The sequence below is a fragment of the Pinus tabuliformis genome, chromosome 1_2 (genome assembly GCF_031772625.1).
Source record: "Pinus tabuliformis cultivar Carrire ecotype Pingquan chromosome 1_2, CPIR1, whole genome shotgun sequence".
NCBI classification, from domain to species: domain Eukaryota; kingdom Viridiplantae; phylum Streptophyta; class Pinopsida; order Pinales; family Pinaceae; genus Pinus; species Pinus tabuliformis.
Window position 1 is genome coordinate 785000875 of NC_142298.1, and position 19554 is coordinate 785020428.

At 40.7% G+C, this 19554-nt stretch overlaps 1 protein-coding gene across 1 annotated transcript; it reads right to left on the reverse strand.

Annotated features, from left to right (window-relative positions):
* Window positions 1-5472: 5472 nt before the first annotated feature.
* On the reverse strand, window positions 5473-6552 carry LOC149208211 (uncharacterized). The gene has a single exon (XM_089398269.1). It carries the CDS (start codon window positions 6550-6552, stop codon window positions 5473-5475), a length of 1080 nt encoding a protein of 359 aa, XP_089254395.1.
* Between the last annotated feature and the right edge of the window lie 13002 nt (window positions 6553-19554).

The following is a 19554-nucleotide window of genomic DNA, read 5'->3' on the forward strand; positions in this document are numbered from 1 at the left end:
CACCCTAAATAGGGTATTTCACATTACTATTAGAGTTAATAATAAATCATGTGTTGCAACATAATGAAAATCAACAATCTTAATCAATCAAGCATACATGGCCATGGCAAGCAATGAAATCCATACATTATAACAAATAATTGAACATATCTAGTTTTCATACAAGACCACGTAAATAAATTTGTAGTTTAGGGACACATAAAAAGCACATACTTTGTATGCCCTCCAAAACCATGAGAACATTCGCATAAGCATCTCATTGTAAATAACTAGGAGTAACATATTCCTCCAGTAACAGTGTTGATATATTCATAGTCATAAACATAACAACAACTTGCATTATCCACCGTGCACGTAAGTGTAAGTAAATTCACTTATTTGTATATATTTTAATGAATGACAACTTAGGGAAGGACTTCAACTCTCCACCCAACTATAGGCCAACTCCACTACAATATTTCTTGCAACTGACCACTCTCGAACTGAATTCAGAGTCTGAGGAGTTAAGTGCTCAAGGGATATTCAGACCATTCAAGTTGACAAAATCATATGGTAATCCATAGCACATAGCGTCTCCACTTCACAACCAGAAGTCCAGGGCACACTATGTCTCCACCCACTAAACACTTCAAGGATCCATAGCACACAATGTTCCACTTGCAAGGCCTTGCAGGATTCCAAAACACATAGTATCTCCACATATCAAACACTAAAGGAGTTTAAAGCCCACGATGTCTTCACTTGATTCACACTATAGAAATCCAGATCTCAGAGTGCCTCCACTTGCTCACCCACAAGAATCTAGAGCACACTATGTTTCCACCTGTTAGATTTCATGGGAATCCAAAGTCCACCCTCAGGGTATCCACTTGTGAAAACACCAAAATAAGTCCTAGAGTACATAGTGTCTCCACCTACTAAGGAGAAGTCCAAAGTCCATTGTGACTCCACCTTCTCAATACAGTGTGCTTCTCTTTACACCACGCTCCTCAGCTTGCTTCCAAGCTCTACACATATATTTGGATTTTTCCCCCTTCTCCCTCAAGTTCCTTTGCTTTAATATCACATTGTAAGTCCATTCTTCCAAGAGTGTCCATCTCTTTGAATGCTCTCTTGTGTGTCTTGCTCAACCGATCTTAAAGTGTGTGTGCCTAAGCATATTACATTGCATACCATTGTTGTGTGTATGTAAGCCTCCCCCACATACTAAGCATAATTCATGTTCTCTCCATTGCATGTTGACTTCTACAACTTGTCCTGTGAGATAGGGACTATATGGGCTCATCCTTTTCTCAAGCATTCCATACTTCACTTTTATGTTGGCACTAGAAAATTCCATTAATTCAATAGGGATATAGGTGGTAAAATAAATGTTGTGTCTTGAGTTTGTACACTCAACACTAAAAACTCCTCCTTATACCTTTGAATCTGGGTCCACCCCTCTAGCTAGTCATTATTTACATTTTCACATTATGTACATGAATTACAATTCATAGTGACATTTATAAAGTTTAGAAAAAGTGTTGTCACAGACCCCACCCCCTTAGAGGAACATTTTCCTTGGTGTTCTATACTCAAACACAACATTCAACAATGTTCTATTCCCAAGCAAAAATTCAACAACGAGATTTATATACACAACTCTTTTTATATGCATTTTTTTTTTGAGACAAAGTTCGGTTGCTATATATTAATCTGAAAAAAAGTGGGCAGTTTGCCATACATAAGATGCTTCCTGAGCATTCTGAATCCAAGGAATTACAAAAAAGTTACTTTCCTTGATTCTTACTGTTGTTTTCCTGCCCCTAAGACTGCTTATACTACTGTAGATTCTTACAAACTGAAAGCCCCAAAATTTACATTTACAAACCATGACTAATCTATGTCTATATGACTTATCTTCCTTGCAGTAGACCCTTCTGGGTCCAGGTCTGGTTCGTTCTGCTTTGCACTAGAAGAGGATGTTGCATCTTTGAATTTTTTATCCATCATAAACTTGAGGATGGATATCTTTTCTTCAGCATGGCTGCATCTGTTATTCAAGCTGCTAAACTGTTCATGCAGGGAATGAACTCTATGCAAGAAGAGATTCATCTCAGCCCTGTATTTCTCATGGAGAATTCTACATTTTTCTTCAAGCCTAGCTTCCAGACTGCGCACTTGATCCTCCAGGGCTTGCTATTGTGCACGCACCTCTTCGAATTCTGCTTGTAAATCCCTGCAATGAAAGCACTGCTCTGGACGCTCCATTGGGTCTGGAAAATAATCGTAGGCGCTAATCAGCTTCTTGTCTCGGTGCCTCTGAGGACTTTTCTTACTTCTGGTGAGGGCCTCCGTTCGCGCAGTGGCAGCACCGCTCTTGAAAATGCAGATACCACTTGAGGATATAACCTCTAGCTTGAAGAGACGACCGCGAACAACTTGGAGAGGTGCAGCTGCTATTCCGCTCTTAAAACTATGAATGTAACTTTCTCCTGTGGGAAGATGAGTCTGGACATCAGGGGCATATAAAGGCTTTTTCGGTTTGCTGTGATGGGAGGAAGGTCTGCGCTTCCCAATGTTCCACCGCACCTTCCAACGCATACCTTGGCCAGGATCTATGCTCTGATGGTTAGGACGATTTCCTTCTGCGTGATGCCTGATTCCCATGCTCTGAGTAGATTTCCTAATCTGGATTCTGATACAAGTCCTTTCTACCTTACCTGTACTGTCCCCTGCGCTATTGATTTGCCTGCAGTCATGGATTCTGTTGATTACGTTTCCCCTAACGTTGACTAGCTGCGTAGTTCTCATGGTAAAGGTTGGAAGGATGAGATGTTATTACAACTAAGGTTGCCTTTGGAGCGTTCACAGGCCTTGTTGGCGTACTTGTCAGCATCTTTATTTAGTCCACGTAATATATGGTAATATCGGACCTCCTCCAGCAAGTCGTGAAGGATCTGGTTCCTACAGTTGATTTGCTGCAGTAGGGTGTTTGGCGTGCTCTGCCTTTGCACCATGAGTCTGATGATGATTGCTGAATCGCCGAAGACTACCACCTTCTTAATTACTAACTTGATCAGTTGGGTGAGTCCTTGGAACAAAGCCAATCCTTCTGCCCTGTTATTGGATAGTTCTCCCAGCCCCCATTCGAAATGAAGAATGGTCTCGCCATTGGCATTGCAGATAAGACCCCCTGCACCTGCTAGGCCAGGATTTGATTTTGAGGCGCCGTCAAAGAACATGTAGAACCTATTGCAGTTGCTCAGCCAGAGTGCGAATTCCTCTTCCTTGAGCCTCAGTTTCCAAACACTGTTGTCTCCTTCGATTGTAGATTTCCTTGCCTTGGTGCCTGGATGCTGATTTTGTTTCCTTGTGCATAGTTGATCAAATTTCTTTCTTCAACGCTGTAATTGGTGGTCTCGATCTTGCCTTGAGTGTGGACTATAATTGCTTCCACCGCTAAGTTCTTAGCTTTGTGACACATGACTCTAGTATTGCATCCTTTGTCTTGAAATACCTTTCTGTTTCTTGCCAGCCAGATGCGCCAAATAAGGGTTAAAGGTATAGTATTCCTTATCCTTTGCGTTAATTTGCTCTTCTTTTCTTTCCATGGACAATTTTTCCTCCAATTGTAGACAGTTTCTGCAATGGTTGCCTTTGGTTCACATGTGACTTCCCCAATTGAGGCCATCTGTCTCCAGCAATCATCTACTACCTGGCAATCTATGAACAGGTGTTGTATTATTTCTTCTGCTTGACAGCAGTTTGGGCACCTGGACGGGCCCATAATGCCCCTTTTTTTTAAGTTTTCTGTTGTTAGAATCTTCCCTTTCAGGAGAAGCCAAAAGAAGAATTTTACTTTAGGGGGGGCTTCAGCTCTCCAAACCAATTTCCATTGACTCCATATGGCCTGTGGAAAGGCGTTATCGCAAAGATGTTGATACCCTGCCTTGGCTGTGTATTGAGTTCCCGTGGGGTCCCAGCGATAACCATCTTGCTTGCCTCTTTGGGTCGGAGCTTTACTGTGCAGAAGGTTCTTTAAGGCTACGACACTTGTTTCTAGCTCTCTAGGGTAGTCCGACAGTTTCCAACCTACCCAAGCTTGTGAATGATTTCCCCAATGCGTTATTTGAGCTAAGCACCATATACCTCTGTCATTAAGCCAACTTATGGCAGGAGTTGCCTCTATGTTTGATCCCATAGGGTGTTGTCCTAATATTCTGTCAGTGGAAAAATTAATGCTGCTCCCCCCTCCTGGGACCTTTGATATGTTTTGGGACATAAAAGGTATGACTTTCTTGCAGAGTTTCCAGATTTTTGTGCTGTCTCTATTGGGAATGTTGGTGTCCAAGAGTTGATGCCTTGTGCTGTTCAGATACTTGGCCTCTAGGACCGTCTTCCACCAAGTTGTGGCCCCTGAAATCAGTCTCCAAATTATTTTGGCTCCAAGGGCTAAGTTCAGCAGTTTTGGAGATCTTATTCCAAGCCCTCCTTTCTCTTGAGGCTGAATGACATTCTTCCAGCTAACCAAATTGAACTTTTTTTTCTCCGTTTTCCCTCCTTGCCAGAGAAAGTGTCTAAGAGCTCTTTCCATTTTTTGATGGAAGGCCATTGGAGCTTGGTACAAAGAGAAGCGATAAATGGGCAGAGAGGCCAGACCAGATTTTAGAAGTACAAGGCGTCCTGCTGGGTTCAGCCACATAGAACCCCATTGTTGGATTTTTCTCTTTATTTTGTCAAGGATTTCATTCCATGTATCGGCCTTCAGAGGTCCCATACTCACCGGCATCCCTAGGTATGTGAAGTGGCTCCAGTTTAGCTTGTATGAGACTCCTAGAGTATTTGCAATGCTGTGGATGGTGTGATTTGTTGCGTTCCATCCATAGATGCAACTTTTTACCTGATTAACTTTCCCTCCTGAATAGTCCATGAATTGATCTAGGATTCTTTTGAAGCGCCTTGCAATAGTGGTGGACGCTCCTCCCATCAAGAGGGTATCATCTGCAAATTGGGAGTGATTGATGTTCTTTGTACCTTGCTCAAATTTGATGCCAGTGATTAGACCAATTCTTCGGTTGTAATCCAAGGCTTTGCTAAGAGACTCAGCCATGAGGATAAATAAGTAAGGGGACAGGGGGCAACCCTGTCTAAGGCCTCGAGAGGATTGGAAAGCAGCACAAGGTCTACCATTGATCAGAGGGGAGATCCAAGGATTCGAAATGCAGGCTTTGATCATATTAATGAAGGAGGATTTAAATCCCAATTTATGAAGCACTGCAAACAGAAAGGAGTGTCTAACCCTATCAAAGGCATTGGCAAGATCTAGCTTTAGGACAAATCCTTTCTCCTTTCGGCTTATGCTTCAATGTATGGCCTCTTGCACGAGAAGGATGGAATCAGAGATGTGTCTATTGGGCAGAAAGCCTCCTTGGTTTTCTGAGATCAAAGAGGAGAGATGAGGCTTGAGCTTTGTTGACAGAATTTTTGTAATTATTTTGTATGCTGAATTGCATAAGGATATGGGTCGAAATCTTGAGAAGGCCTGTTTTCTTTTGGAATTAAGGCTAGATGGGTTGAGTTGGTGTATCCCCCCAGTTTGCCTTTCCGAAGAACCCAACATATCATCTTTAGGACATCTTTTTTGATCAACTGCCAGTACTCCCTGTAAAAACTAATTGGAAACCCATGAGGTCCTGGAGCTTTGTCTGGGTGAAGACTCCAGATTGCTTTTTGAACTTCTTCTTCTTCTACTTCTTGCGTGAGCCTGCTGTTCGTTTCTTGGGTGACTTCTTTAGTCATGTATTGAAGTAAGCTTGAGTAGTCCTCCTCACTTTTGTCCTCTGTCAGGAGATTTTTAAAGTGAATGGTGGCTGCTTCTTTCATGGAGTCCTGGGTGTCGTAGTTGTTCCCTTCACTATCGCTAATTCTACTCACAGTGTTCCTGGTCTTTCTAACTGTAGCCTGCTTATGGAAATAAGATGTATTTTTATCTCCCTCGTGCAGCCATAACTGTCTTGACTTTAACCTCCATTTGGTCTCTTCGTCCCTTATTGTTTGTCTCAGCTGGGAATACAGTCTTATCTCATTTTCTTTGGCTTGCTGGGAGAGTCCAACAACTTCAATATTTTGCTGCACTTCCTCAAGATTTTTCTTGATGTCCTTTTTAATCAACTCGGGCTCCTGGTAATTAGTCTTTGCCCAGGTTTTAAGAGCCTGTTTAGTTTGCTTCAATTTTGTTTCCCAGATATATGTCGGGGAGCCTTCCACATGCTGGGTCCAGGCCTGCCACACCGCGTCTCTAGCTGCAGGGATTCGATTCCAGAGGGAACAATATCTGAAAGGAAGAGGTCCAAGCTGGCAATGACTGTGCAAGGTGAGCGTTATTGGATAATGATCCGAGGCGGAGATGTTGAGGATGTTTGACTGGCCGGTAACGAAGGAGGACAGATATGCGATATTAATGAGGAACCGGTCAAGCCTCTCCATGATATTGCCTGCTCCTAGACGCCTATTGCTCCAGGTGTACCTGCGGTTCTTGGGCTTTATATCAACCAAATCTTGCTCCTGCATAATATGCTCAAGTCAGTTTCTGAATGGATCTGGGCTGAAGTTTCCCCCTCTTTTCTCATTGGCATGCAAAACCAGATTTAAATCCCCTGCAAGAATAAGATTGTTGTCTTGGTCTTCTTCTATATTTGTTTCCAAAGTGTTCCAGCACACTTCTTTTTCCCTGTATTGATTCGGTGAATAGATATTGTATATTTTTACAGTCGTTCCATTTTCCTTGCTTTCTAGCTTAACACTGATCTAGTTCTGATGTATTTTGGCAAAGTTGCAGCTCCATTTTCTGTTGTCCCACATTGTTAGGATGCCACCCGAGGCTCCTCTTACTTCACTGGCACAACCGCTGTAATGCTTTTGCTGATTGATGATTTTGTTGATTTCGGATTGATCTTGCTTTGTCTCTTGAATAAGAATGATTTCAGGTTTTTCACTTTGGATTAATTCCTTAAGGGCTGTTATCTTGGAGGGGTGCCCTAATCCCCTACTGTTCCAGGATAGCATTTTCATCATGATTTACCTGTAGCATGGAGAGGTTCTCGCCTCTCTTTGCCTTTGTTATTGTTTTCTTTATCCGAATGTCCAAGAATGAAGGATTCTATAGGAGTCTGAGATCCCATGGCAATATCCTTCTGTGCACTTTCTTCTCTCTGCTGTTTAGCCGATTTTCTGCCAGGTCCGTGTTTTTTGGGTATATCGCTGGGCGCTCCATGATCCTTTGATGAGCTTCTGGTGATCCTAGCGGAGGGGGTGTCAGGGGAGGGCTGAGAGATATGAGGGGGAGAGGGATGAAGATGAGGATCAGATGGGGAAGGATCCTGCTCAGTTTCTTCCTCAGAGAGGGCCGCAAAGGGATTAGAAGAAGGAGGAATGGAAGGATCTGAAGGTCGGGGGGGTGAGGAGGGGTGATGAGGAGGGGGTTGCTGAGAGGACGAAGAAGGGTGCTGGAGGGATGAATGAGGTTGGATGGGTTGCTGGAGGGAAGGCCCAGGGGCTTCAGATTCCGAAGGTTTCAGTGGTGGAGATGATTTTTTTCTTTTAACAGATTCCCATTGCCCTTCTTGCTCTTCTGATCCTACATTTATGATTTTAGTGCATCTATTTGCAAAATGTCCATATTCGTGACATACCTTGCATTTGAAGGGTATCTGTTCGTAGTCCAGCTGCTGAATATGGCACCACTCGTCTACTTTCAGTTTGATTGCTTCCGGTAGTCCACGCCCCAGATCAACTTCAACACAAATCCGCGCACAGGCCTGCATGTTGTCCTTGGGTTCGCTGCGATCTATGTATTTTCCGACCGCGTTTCCTATTGCTTTGACCGAATCATCGCCCCAGCAGTGAAGAGGGAGATGGGGCAGCCTGACCCAGACTGGAACTGCGCTTGGTATGTCTAGCTCTAGATCGAAATCCGGGGTCCATTTGTTGAGATAGAGACCCCTGGAATCCATGAAGTAAGACCCGTTCCTGAAGATTAAGTCCTTGTCTTCCTTAGTTTCAAAGTGAAAGGTAAAATATCCTCTGCCACAGAATCTGATGGATATTTTCCCTTGGGTCTTGTCTGCCCAGTTTCGTTCAACCCACCTTTGCACTATTTTGGGCGAGGGACATAGTCCTGTAAATTGCTCGATTAAGCCTTTCTCTGCTAAGGAGATGGCTGCCATGCGAGGGATAGTTGGAGGCAAATGTACTTCCTGTAAAACATCTAGTTTCTTCACAAACTTGGTTGCAGTTGGCCTTGGCCTTTGCTGTGGTAGAGATTTAATCAGATTGGAGAAAGCTTGTTGCAGTTCCGGATCCCCACCAGGCGGATCCGGAGGATCCATGAGGCTGATCGATCGAGCAGTAGCAGGCGGGTTCGATGGCAGGGTACGATGGCAGGCTCAGGCGCGCGCGCGCGCACAGCAGCAGCAGCGATTATATGCATTTACACAGTAAACAAAATTGGGTAGGATACTCTTATCTGATCACCCATTTCCCAAGTGGCTTCATTTGGTACAAAGTTCTTCCATTGCATCTTGACTTGCTTGATTACTCAATTTTGGAGCATGATCTACCTCTGATCTAGAATGCACATTAGCTTTGGCAGGAATTTCCCCTGGATTTCACTTGTATCACAAACCAATCAATAACATGATTAACATCATGAACATGCCTTTTAAGTAAACAAACATGGGAAATATCATGTGCTTTAACTATGGGTGGAAAGGCTAATTTTTATTCCACTCGCCTGACTCTTTCTAAGATCTGAAATGGTCCACAAAACCTTGGTGGTAAATTAGCACAAGACCCAATTCTTAGTGAATTCTTCCTTCATCTAATGCAGAGCTAAACATGTTACCCCACTTGAAATTTCTTGTGCATTTTATGCTTATCTACATAGATTTTTTTCTTGTCTTGAGCTATTTTCAATTTATGTCTCATAACAATAACTTCACATTCCATTTCCTTCAAAATTTTAGCTTCAAGAAGCACCCTATCCACTTGATCATTCTAGATGATAGGTGTATTGCATTTTTCTCAATACAAAGACTCAAAGGGGCTCATCTTCAATGATTCTTGCTAGCCATTATTGTAAGCAAGTTATACCAATGGTAGAAACTCTTCCCATCTCTTGTGTTGAAGCATAACATACATTCTTAACATGTCTTCCCACACCCTGTTTAACCTTACGGTCTATCCATCCGTTAAAGGATAATACGTTGCACTAAATGCCAAATTTGTTCCAAAACTAGCAAACAATTCTTTCCAAAACTTTGAGGTGAAATTGGCATCCCAATCCGAGATGATATTCTTGGGTACACAATGAAATCTAAATATTTATTTCATGAAAATCCTAGGAAATATTAATTGCCTTGTGGGTAGACTTGACAACTTTAAAATGCATTGTCTTACTTAGCATGTCCACCACCACCATTTTGGCATCATGTTCTTTGGATGTCCTCGATAGTCCTGTAATGAAGTCCATAGAAATGACTTCACAATTCCACAAAGGAATAGGGATAGGTTTCAACAATCCCATTAGATTTATACACTGCAGTTTCACTTTCTCACACTCCAAGCATATGGAAATATACCCGGAAATAACCATTTTCATGCTCAGCCAATAGTACACATTTTTCATAGATGTTATCATATTTTGAGAACCAAGATGACATGAATAAGGTCTTTTATAAAACTCATTAGGGATGAGCTTCTTCAAGTCACTCATGCATGGTATATACCATCTAGCTTTGAACTTCAACAAACCATCATATGTGAAAGAGTAATTATTATTCAATGTTCCTTTTGGCTCCTACTACAAGCATTCCTTCTCTTCCTAGTAATTCTCATTCTGCTACATTGCTCTCTTTGATCATTTCCTTAATATCAACTTCACAAGTATTGATGGTTGCCACATGAGCCACTTATAGCCTCCTGTTAAGAGCACATGCTACCTTGTTTTCCTTGCCTTTGATATATTTTATTTCAAAATCAAATTCTTTGATCAAGGCTAGCCACCTTGTTTGTATTGCATTTAGATTAGGTTGGTCAAATAAATACCTCAACCATCCATGTCTAACATTAAAATAAATTTCGTTCCCAACAAATAGTGCCTCTGCCTTTTTAATGCATTTACTATCATTGTTAAATCCAAATCATGAGTGACATAATTTCACCCATGTTCATTCAACATTCTTTATTCGTAATATACCACCTGCACTTCTGGTAATAGGACTCCACCAATCCCTCCCTTGCATACATATGTGCAAATGACAATTTTTTTTGGGTCTACTATTCTTAATATTAATGCATCCGCGAGTAGATGTTTTAATTGCTCAAAATTAGTTGCACACTCTAGTGTCCATTGGAATTTAACTCCTTTACTCTGCAACACTGTGATTGGATGTCCAATATTTAAGAAACTATAAATAAACCTTTAGTAATATCCATCTAATGCCATAAAGGATATGACTTTTCCACATTCTGAGTAGTAGGTCACTCCATGATGGCTTTGATCTTGTTAGGATCTATTGCTAATCCTTGGAAACAATATGTCCCAAATACTCAACTTGTGATTGAAAGAAATCAAATTTGTTAATCTTGTCATAAATCTTGTGCTCTTTTATAAATTGCGAAACTGCTATCAAATGCTCTTCGTGCTCCTCCTTGGTTCTAAAATAAATCAAAATGTCATAAACTAATACAAACTTGTCCAAATATGGATTGAGGAAATTATTCATTAAACACATAAATGTTGTTGGAGTATTCGTGAGTCCAAATGGTACGACCACAAATTTGTAATGCCCATACCTAGTTCTGAAGATGGTCTTGTGGACGTTTTCATCTTTAATTCATACTGGACAGTACTCATACCTCAAGTCTATTTTTAAAAAATACAACTTCTCTTAGTTGATCGAACAAGTTGTCAATCCTAGGAAAATTATACTTGTTCTTGACTGTGGCTTTATTTAGTTGTTTATAGGCAATGCCCATTCTCATTGTGCCGTCCTTTCTCTTCAAAAACAATATTGGAGCTCCCTAAGGTGATGTGTTGGGTTTGATGCATCCCTTATCCAACATTTTCCTTAATTGCAGTTTTAGTTCCACTAGCACTAGCGTGTTCATGCAATAAAGATTTTTGGACACTGGTGTTGATCCTCGCAATAATTTAATTGAGAAATCAACTTCTCTCCTTGATGGAAATCCTAAAATCTCCTAAGGAAATACATCCACTAATTCTTTCAAAATTGGGTATTCTTCCAACATATCCTTATTAATCTCAAATTCGTTTGGTACTTGGACATCATATTTCTCGAATTCCTTCTAGATGCAACACTTCATCTGCAACAATGATATTTGTTGAACAATAATGAGTTTTTTTCTCCCTACTGTGTTACTCTCTTTCCTTTGTCATTGAGACATTCTATCGATTTATCACAACAATCAATTTTGGTTTTGTGGCCTGCTAGCCAATCCATGTCAGCTAACACACCATAAGAACCCAATAGGAACATATTCAGATCCACTAATGTAGGCATGTCCTTTATTATCACTGGACATAATCTCACCATGTCTTCAACTCGCCTCTTAGTTCTCGTTGCTAGCTAAACTAACCACAACTTTTCATGGGATATCTTCTATAGTGCTTTGTCCTTTTCCTCTAAACTTGGGTTGACCTCTTGCTTTCCAATCAACTCAAAGCTTAGCCTTATGCTTGGATTGTCCATAGTAGTACCTCATTTTTCTGATGGTGTCCTCTAAGGTTTTTGGCTCATCAAATTATATTATGTCTTTGAATGCCTATGGAAATCCAATGAGATACCTCTAGATATTTACCTTCTCATCCTTGATGTAAGGCACATACCTCAGCAACTCGATTTTTTTTTGTATATTCATCAGCTATTAACTGCCCTAATTTTTGCTCATATAATTCTTTAACCTTGTTGTTATAGGCACTTATCTAAAAAATACCTCTCAAACCTTCTCTAGGACATCTCTTTCTCTTTGATGTTCTTGACATTCCTTAGGTATTTCCACCAAATATCAACTTTACCCTTCAAGTTGAAAATGGCTACTCTTGCCTTCATATTCTCAGAGTAATCATGTACCTTGAATTATTTTTTCATCTCTAATAACCATGCTTCTGATTCCTTGGCCTTCTTCATCTGCACATCAAAAGTAGGAGGCATTACCTTATTGAATTCTTCTAGCATTAAATATTTCTCCTTCCTTTTTTGGTGGTAACCTCTTTTAGTTGCATTACTGGATAGTTGTTCCTAACTACCTGTCCTCCTCTTTGGAGTATTTAATGGAGTTCCATCTCTTATTGTATCTTCACTTGACTGCTCTGCACTGCCAGTCATGAATTCATTTCTTCCAAGCCCTGATGGAATCTTCCTATACTTATACTTTCCTAGATAACTAACACCTAGCTCATGTTGATTTTCTCTTTACAAATCTAAAATGTTCTGTAGTATAATTGCATTTACTTATGTTTGCTTCTCCTGGGCTCTAACAATATTTTCATTGTCAACCTTGCAACTTCTTAACTCAACCCTTAAACTTCGATGAGTATCCATCCAGTTAGGGGAACCTTCCTCTCTTGTATTTCCCACTAACTCCTCTTCATGACCATGTTGAGATGTATCAATGTTCTATTGCACCATTCTATTTCTCATACATTTTGTGTTGGCATTATGATTCAAGTGTTGTCCTTGATGGCAACTCACTCAGAGGTTGGTACAGATGCTCAGAAGTTGGTACAGGTAATGGCAACTTAATCAGAAGACAGATCCTAGTACAGCTTACCAAGGAAGTTCATACACGCAGGTTTGTTAAGCCCAAGTCGCGTGTACACGCAGGTTGGCTTCAGAAAAAGCGCGTGTATGTGGAAAAGTACCTTTGGTCCATGGCGGTTAGTCCTTGGAAGTTGTGCCTATGGTTTCGGACCATTGTGTCTCGACGGGCGTGTCGATCCCTAGTTTTGAAGTTGATGGTATTGTGTTTCTATGGTTTTGGCTCCTGGTATTGAACAAGGCCTAAGGCTATATAAGGAGAAGATCACTAGGCAAAGATATGTGTGTGGGTGTCTGACGCAGTGAGAGGATCTGGTATTGCTGGTTATCTGTTCGGGACGCTTGGCAAGGGTCGGATCTGACAGCAAAGGCAGAAGTAATCATTTCTAGATCTGCAAGCGGGTTGCCTTTGGAGAAAGCGCGTATACACGCGGTTTTGGTACAGTGAAGTAGCGTATGCATGATAAGGGTTGATATTTCAGGTTGTTGCTGATTCTGGTGGTTGTTGCAGAGTTCTAGATTCTGGTTTGGGTTCTGTGTTCTTGATGACAGGGTTTCAGTGATTCGGTATTGGGTTGTTTAATGAATTATGATGCAAGTATAAGTTGATGATTGTATTGCGGTAATGTTTGCTTTGTACTCTTGGATCCAGTCTGAAAATTGATGAAACGTGGTCCCTGAAGGTTGTAGGGTCAGCACCTACGTACTAGTAAATGGATCAGCTAGTACAAGAGCTGAGGGAGTTGTAGCTCCCTTCCAGAAGTAGTTGGAAAACGAAAGAGAGGGTTGTAGCCCTCTGCAGGTTGTAGCCTGCATACTGGTAAAGGACTGCACCAGTATATTGTAAAAGAAGTTTCTCATTAAAGAAGAAAGAGACGAATTGCAGCAGGTGGTTTTCACCCACATTGGGTTTCCACCTTATATCATGGTGTTCATGTGTGTGGCTCTTGTGTGATGTTCTGTTCTGTTATACTGCACCTGTTTACTGTTAAATTGCTTAATAATGTTCTGATGCATTTACTGAAGATAAGATTAACTGAATCATAAGATATCTGCATATACGCTAGTTGCTTTAGACACAGTCGCGTGTACACGCGGATTCACTTAACTGAAGTCGCGTATATGTTTCTGAGTATGAAATTGAAAAGGTTTTATTGATCTGATAATACTGATTCACCCCCCCTCTCAGTATTATTTCCAACAATTGGTATCAGAGCAGGTCCTTCAGAGGAAGCTTGATCGCTTGAAGGAAAAGATCCATCAAAATGGCTAATCCAGAAAGAGAGGCACACATCAGGCCACCAGTCTTTGACGGGAACAATTTTACTCACTGGAAGATAAGAACCACTGCATATCTACAGTCTCTTGGAGCAGAAGTTTGGGGACTCGTAGAAGGAGGATACAAATTCCCATCAGCAACTCCTACAGATCCAGCAGAGAAAAAGCAATATGAGCTCAATGCCAAAGTAGTTAATGTCCTATTGAGTACTTTGACTCAATCAGAATTTATGAAGATCATGCATCTCAAATCAGCTAAGGAAATATGGGACAAAATCGTTACAAGCTACGAAGGAGATGATCAGGTAAAAATAGCGAAGCTTCAAACTCTCAGAATCCGGTATGAAACTCTTAAGATGCGAAGTAATGAAAGCGTAGCTAATTATTTCCTGCGTATGGATGAGATTGTGAATTGTATGAGGGATCTGGGTGAAGAATTTGAGGAAGTTGTCTTAGTTCAAAAGGTTTTGAGATCTCTGTCTACTAAATTTGATTCTAAAGTATCTGCCATAGAAGAAAAGGAGAATGTGCGGAAAATTACCATGTCACAGCTTCACGGGATCTTAACTGCTTTTGAAATGCGACAAGAGGTACCACCAGAGGCCGCATTCGAAGTGTCAGAGGAAGAAGATGAGGTAAATTTTGTCAAGAATCTTGAACGGGGAACTGGACGGTTCAAAGATAAGCTGCCTTTCAAATGTTTTCTATGTGGTAGAGTTGGTCACTATGCTGCTAGATGTCCTCATAACAAAGAAAGGATATATGAAGAAGATGGTAGAAGCTATTATTCCCATATTAAAAGTTCATTAAATGATAGTGAAGATATTAGAAGTCTCATGGCGCACAAGAAGAAGAATGCTTCATCCAATAATAGCGAGGATATTAAAAGTCTCATGGCACATGAAGAGAAGAATGCAGAAACTGAAGAAGCTGCCAAATTAAAAGAACTATTGGAAACATAAACCAAGGTAAGGGAAAGATTGCAGGATATAGCAAAAGATCAGAGCACAACTATTCAGAGACTTGAATCAAAGATCCTCTCTCTAAAAGAAGATCTTGAAGATCAAGAACATGAAGTGATCAAACTAAAGCGACAAGTGGAAGAAGGGAGAAAAGTTGAAGAAGACCTAAGGAAGCAGTATCTGAAAAAGGAAGAACAACATCAGGTTGAGGTAAATATCTTGAAAGGTAAACTAGAAGAAAAGGATAAGCTCTTACGATTTCAAGATAGTTCTAAAGTCTTGGATGATATTCTTAATAGTCAAAGATCTCCTGCTATCAAGACTGGTCTTGGTTTTCATGAATATGGTGAAGGTGAATCTAGTTCACAAGGTGAGGCAAGAAACTATAATGAGAAATCTGAAATGCTCAAGGAACAACCAAGGAAAGAAATTCCTCAAGGAAGATCCTTTACTCCTAACTATGGACGTGATAGACGATTATTTCCTCCGCTGAATAATGTTGAATGTTATGTATGTCATAATCTTGGACATGTTGCAGCCAGATGCAGAAGTAGAATGGTTCAAGAAAGATCATCGCATCCCAAGTATTTCAGAGGGTATTGCTTTGCCTGCAATGCATATGGACACAAAGCAATTGATTGTGATAGAAGGAACATGAAAAATATAAGGTGTTATACATGCAACAACTATGGGCATAAAGCAAGGGAATGCAGGAGCAGATTTCAAAATTCAAGACAAGGGGACCATACATCATCACAGTTGCAGGAATTGAAGAAGACAGAGACAGAAAGGTGTGGGACAACTCAGTCAGCTGACATAACAGACACAGGGGAATCTGAAAGTGATGAGATTCAGTATTCCATCCTGCATACGCTGAGATAATGAAGACAAGTCGCGTATATACGCGAGTTACAGGCTGCAAAGTCGCGTATATGGAGAAAGGGCAGCAGAACAGACCCAGGTTCAGTCATGGTTGGCTCAGGCTCAGGGGGAGCAGAACAGACTCAGGAAATGGTTCAGACATGGTTGGCTCACACTCAGGGGGAGAATATTCTTCAAATAATGCATTGTTGGCATTATGGTTAGAAGTTGTTGATAAAGTCTATAAAGCTAAATGATACATCTTACTGTTTAGGAATGGGATTGCAGGCTGATGTCTTTTGGTACAGATCATGATGCTGTTGGTGGCTTTCATAAGTCTTGGTCTAGATATTTCGTCTCTATGTCATGTATCTCTTGTGATATCTCTTTTTATGGTGTCAAGGTCATGTAACAGCCTATGTTGGTTTCCCCACTATGCCTGGGATGAATGATGAATGTATGTTGAGTCTTTTGGTGATAGGAAGGTCTTCTATGATGTATAAGTCCTTGTTCTTCTTGAAGAACATCTTTTGCAGATCTTGCCTACAGTCAAGGGGAGCATGAACAGCACAATTCAGCAAGAGCAGGATGGATAGATTGGTACACTTTGGCATACACAAAGGGGGAGCACAGTTGGAGATTTCAGCAAGTACTCAGGGGGAGTATGGACAGCAGAAGGTATACCAAAGAAGAGAATATCTTGGTCCGCCCTTTGCCCTTGATGTCAAAGGGGGAGAGTGACTTGGTGTAGTGGTTGCCATCAAGTCCAAAGGGGGAGATTGTTGGCATTATGATTCAAGTGTTGTCCTTGATGGCAACTCACTCAGAGGTTGGTACAGATGCTCAGAAGTTGGTACAGGTAATGGCAACTTAATCAGAAGACAGATCCTAGTACAGCTTACCAAGGAAGTTCATACACGCAGGTTTGTTAAGCCCAAGTCGCGTGTACACGCAGGTTGGCTTCAGAAAAAGCGCGTGTATGTGGAAAAGTACCTTTGGTCCATGGCGGTTAGTCCTTGGAAGTTGTGCCTATGGTTTCGGACCATTGTGTCTCGACGGGTGTGTCGATCCCTAGTTTTGAAGTTGATGGTATTGTGTTTCTATGGTTTTGGCTCCTGGTATTGAACAAGGCCTAAGGCTATATAAGGAGAAGATCACTAGGCAAAGATATGTGTGTGGGTGTCTGACGCAGTGAGAGGATCTGGTATTGCTGGTTATCTGTTCGGGACGCTTGGCAAGGGTCGGATCTGACAACAAAGGCAGAAGTAATCATTTCTAGATCTGCACGCGGGTTGCCTTTGGAGAAAGCGCGTATACACGCGGTTTTGGTACAGTGAAGTAGCGTATGCATGATAAGGGTTGATATTTCAGGTTGTTGCTGATTCTGGTGGTTGTTGCAGAGTTCTAGATTCTGGTTTGGGTTCTGTGTTCTTGATGACAGGGTTTCAGTGATTCGGTATTGGGTTGTTTAATGAATTATGATGCAAGTATAAGTTGATGATTGTATTGCGGTAATGTTTGCTTTGTACTCTTGGATCCAGTCTGAAAAATTGATGAAACGTGGTCCCTGAAGGTTGTAGGGTCAGCACCTACGTACTAGTAAATGGATCAGCTAGTACAAGAGCTGAGGGAGTTGTAGCTCCCTTCCAGAAGTAGTTGGAAAACGAAAGAGAGGGTTGTAGCCCTCTGCAGGTTGTAGCCTGCATACTGGTAAAGGACTGCACCAGTATATTGTAAAAGAAGTTTCTCATTAAAGAAGAAAGAGACGAATTGCAGCAGGTGGTTTTCACCCACATTGGGTTTCCACCTTATATCATGGTGTTCATGTGTGTGGCTCTTGTGTGATGTTCTGTTCTGTTATACTGCACCTGTTTACTGTTAAATTGCTTAATAATGTTCTGATGCATTTACTGAAGATAAGATTAACTGAATCATAAGATATCTGCATATACGCTAGTTGCTTTAGACACAGTCGCGTGTACACGCGGATTCACTTAACTGAAGTCGCGTATATGTTTCTGAGTATGAAATTGAAAAGGTTTTATTGATCTGATAATACTGATTCACCCCCCCTCTCAGTATTATTTCCAACATTTTGCCTTCTTGAGATTATTTTGCATCTTATTATGTGTTGTTACACACACATAAGTATTAGGCAAACCAAAATATACATAACGTATGTACCCATCACCTTGGTTCATCGGTGATAAGCATGTTGATGTGAGGTTATTTGGAACACCAATTTTCAAGTTAGTGTGCTAGTTAGAAAACAAAATAATAAATAAAAAATCTACCATTCTTATCATTTCACATTCTTGATATCAATACATGCATGCAATACACAATAATTAATCAAAATGCTACAACCAGTATGCATTTGCATACAAAAAAAAACAATTAGTATGCATTTGCATATAACAAAAAACAACCAGTATTCATTTACATACAACAAAAAATGATCTTTAAACACGATATAGTGTGTTGATGCCACATTGTAGAGGAGATTTAAATTTTATCCTATTAGCCTCATTCAGTCGAGGTGTTGAACTTGGGTGCTTTGATACCACCCTATAATGCTTCCTCTCACCCCATTGGACTTCCCTTTTTAGACTTGAAAAAGCATTTATCTTGTTGGTTCGAGCAGTTAATTGAAGCAAGAAAGAAATGAAACTAATATTGAATGGAAACCAAAAAGAAAAACACACAAGTAAACACAAGATTTTGCATGGTAAAACCTTGACAGTTTGTCAAGGAAACATCCACGAGGCAAGGGATTAGATCTTAATTAAATCAAGAATGATTCTCCACGGTTACATGATCTCGGGCATTAACCATTTTTATAAGAGCCTCTCCTCCGTCACATAACTGTTATTAGTTAGCAATCCCATTACAAAACTAACTGGTAGTAAATAATAAGATTTTACTCTTAATTACATGTCTTGTTGTCACATTTAAACAAACTCCACCTTGACAACAATTTTCCTAATCCCTTGCCCATGCCCATTCATCATCTCTTCTGCAAGCCAAGAGAAGCCAAACACCATTGCAACTTCTCTACTGTAACTAGCTTCGTGAATATGTTTGCACAATTCTCTTGTGTACGGACCTTCTTGAAAGCTACTTTTCCGCCATCGATCACATGTCTCATAAAATGATACCTTACATCAATGTGCTTGTTGTTGTTGTGATAAGTTGGATTTGTTGCCAAGTGAATAGGACTATGACTATCACAAAATACATCCACGCTCTCCCGTGTCTTTCCAATCTCATCAAGTAGACCATTTAACCAGATTGCTTCTTTATTGGCATCTGATGCAACTATATACTCTGCTTCAGTAGTGGAAAACGCAACTATTTCTTGAAGCTTTGACATCCAACTAATTGCTCCACCTGCAAGAGTAAAGACATAACTTGTAGTAGACCTCCTTTTGTCCAAATCACCTACATAATCAACATCCACATATTCACATATTTATTCTTCATTACCATTAAAGATTATGCAATGATCACTTGTACCTCTTAACTACTGAAGCAACCATTTAACTACTCGTTAATGTTATTCACCTGGATTTGCCATGAACCTGCTCAAAACTCCAACTGCATGTGAAATGTTACGTCTTGTAGATACCATC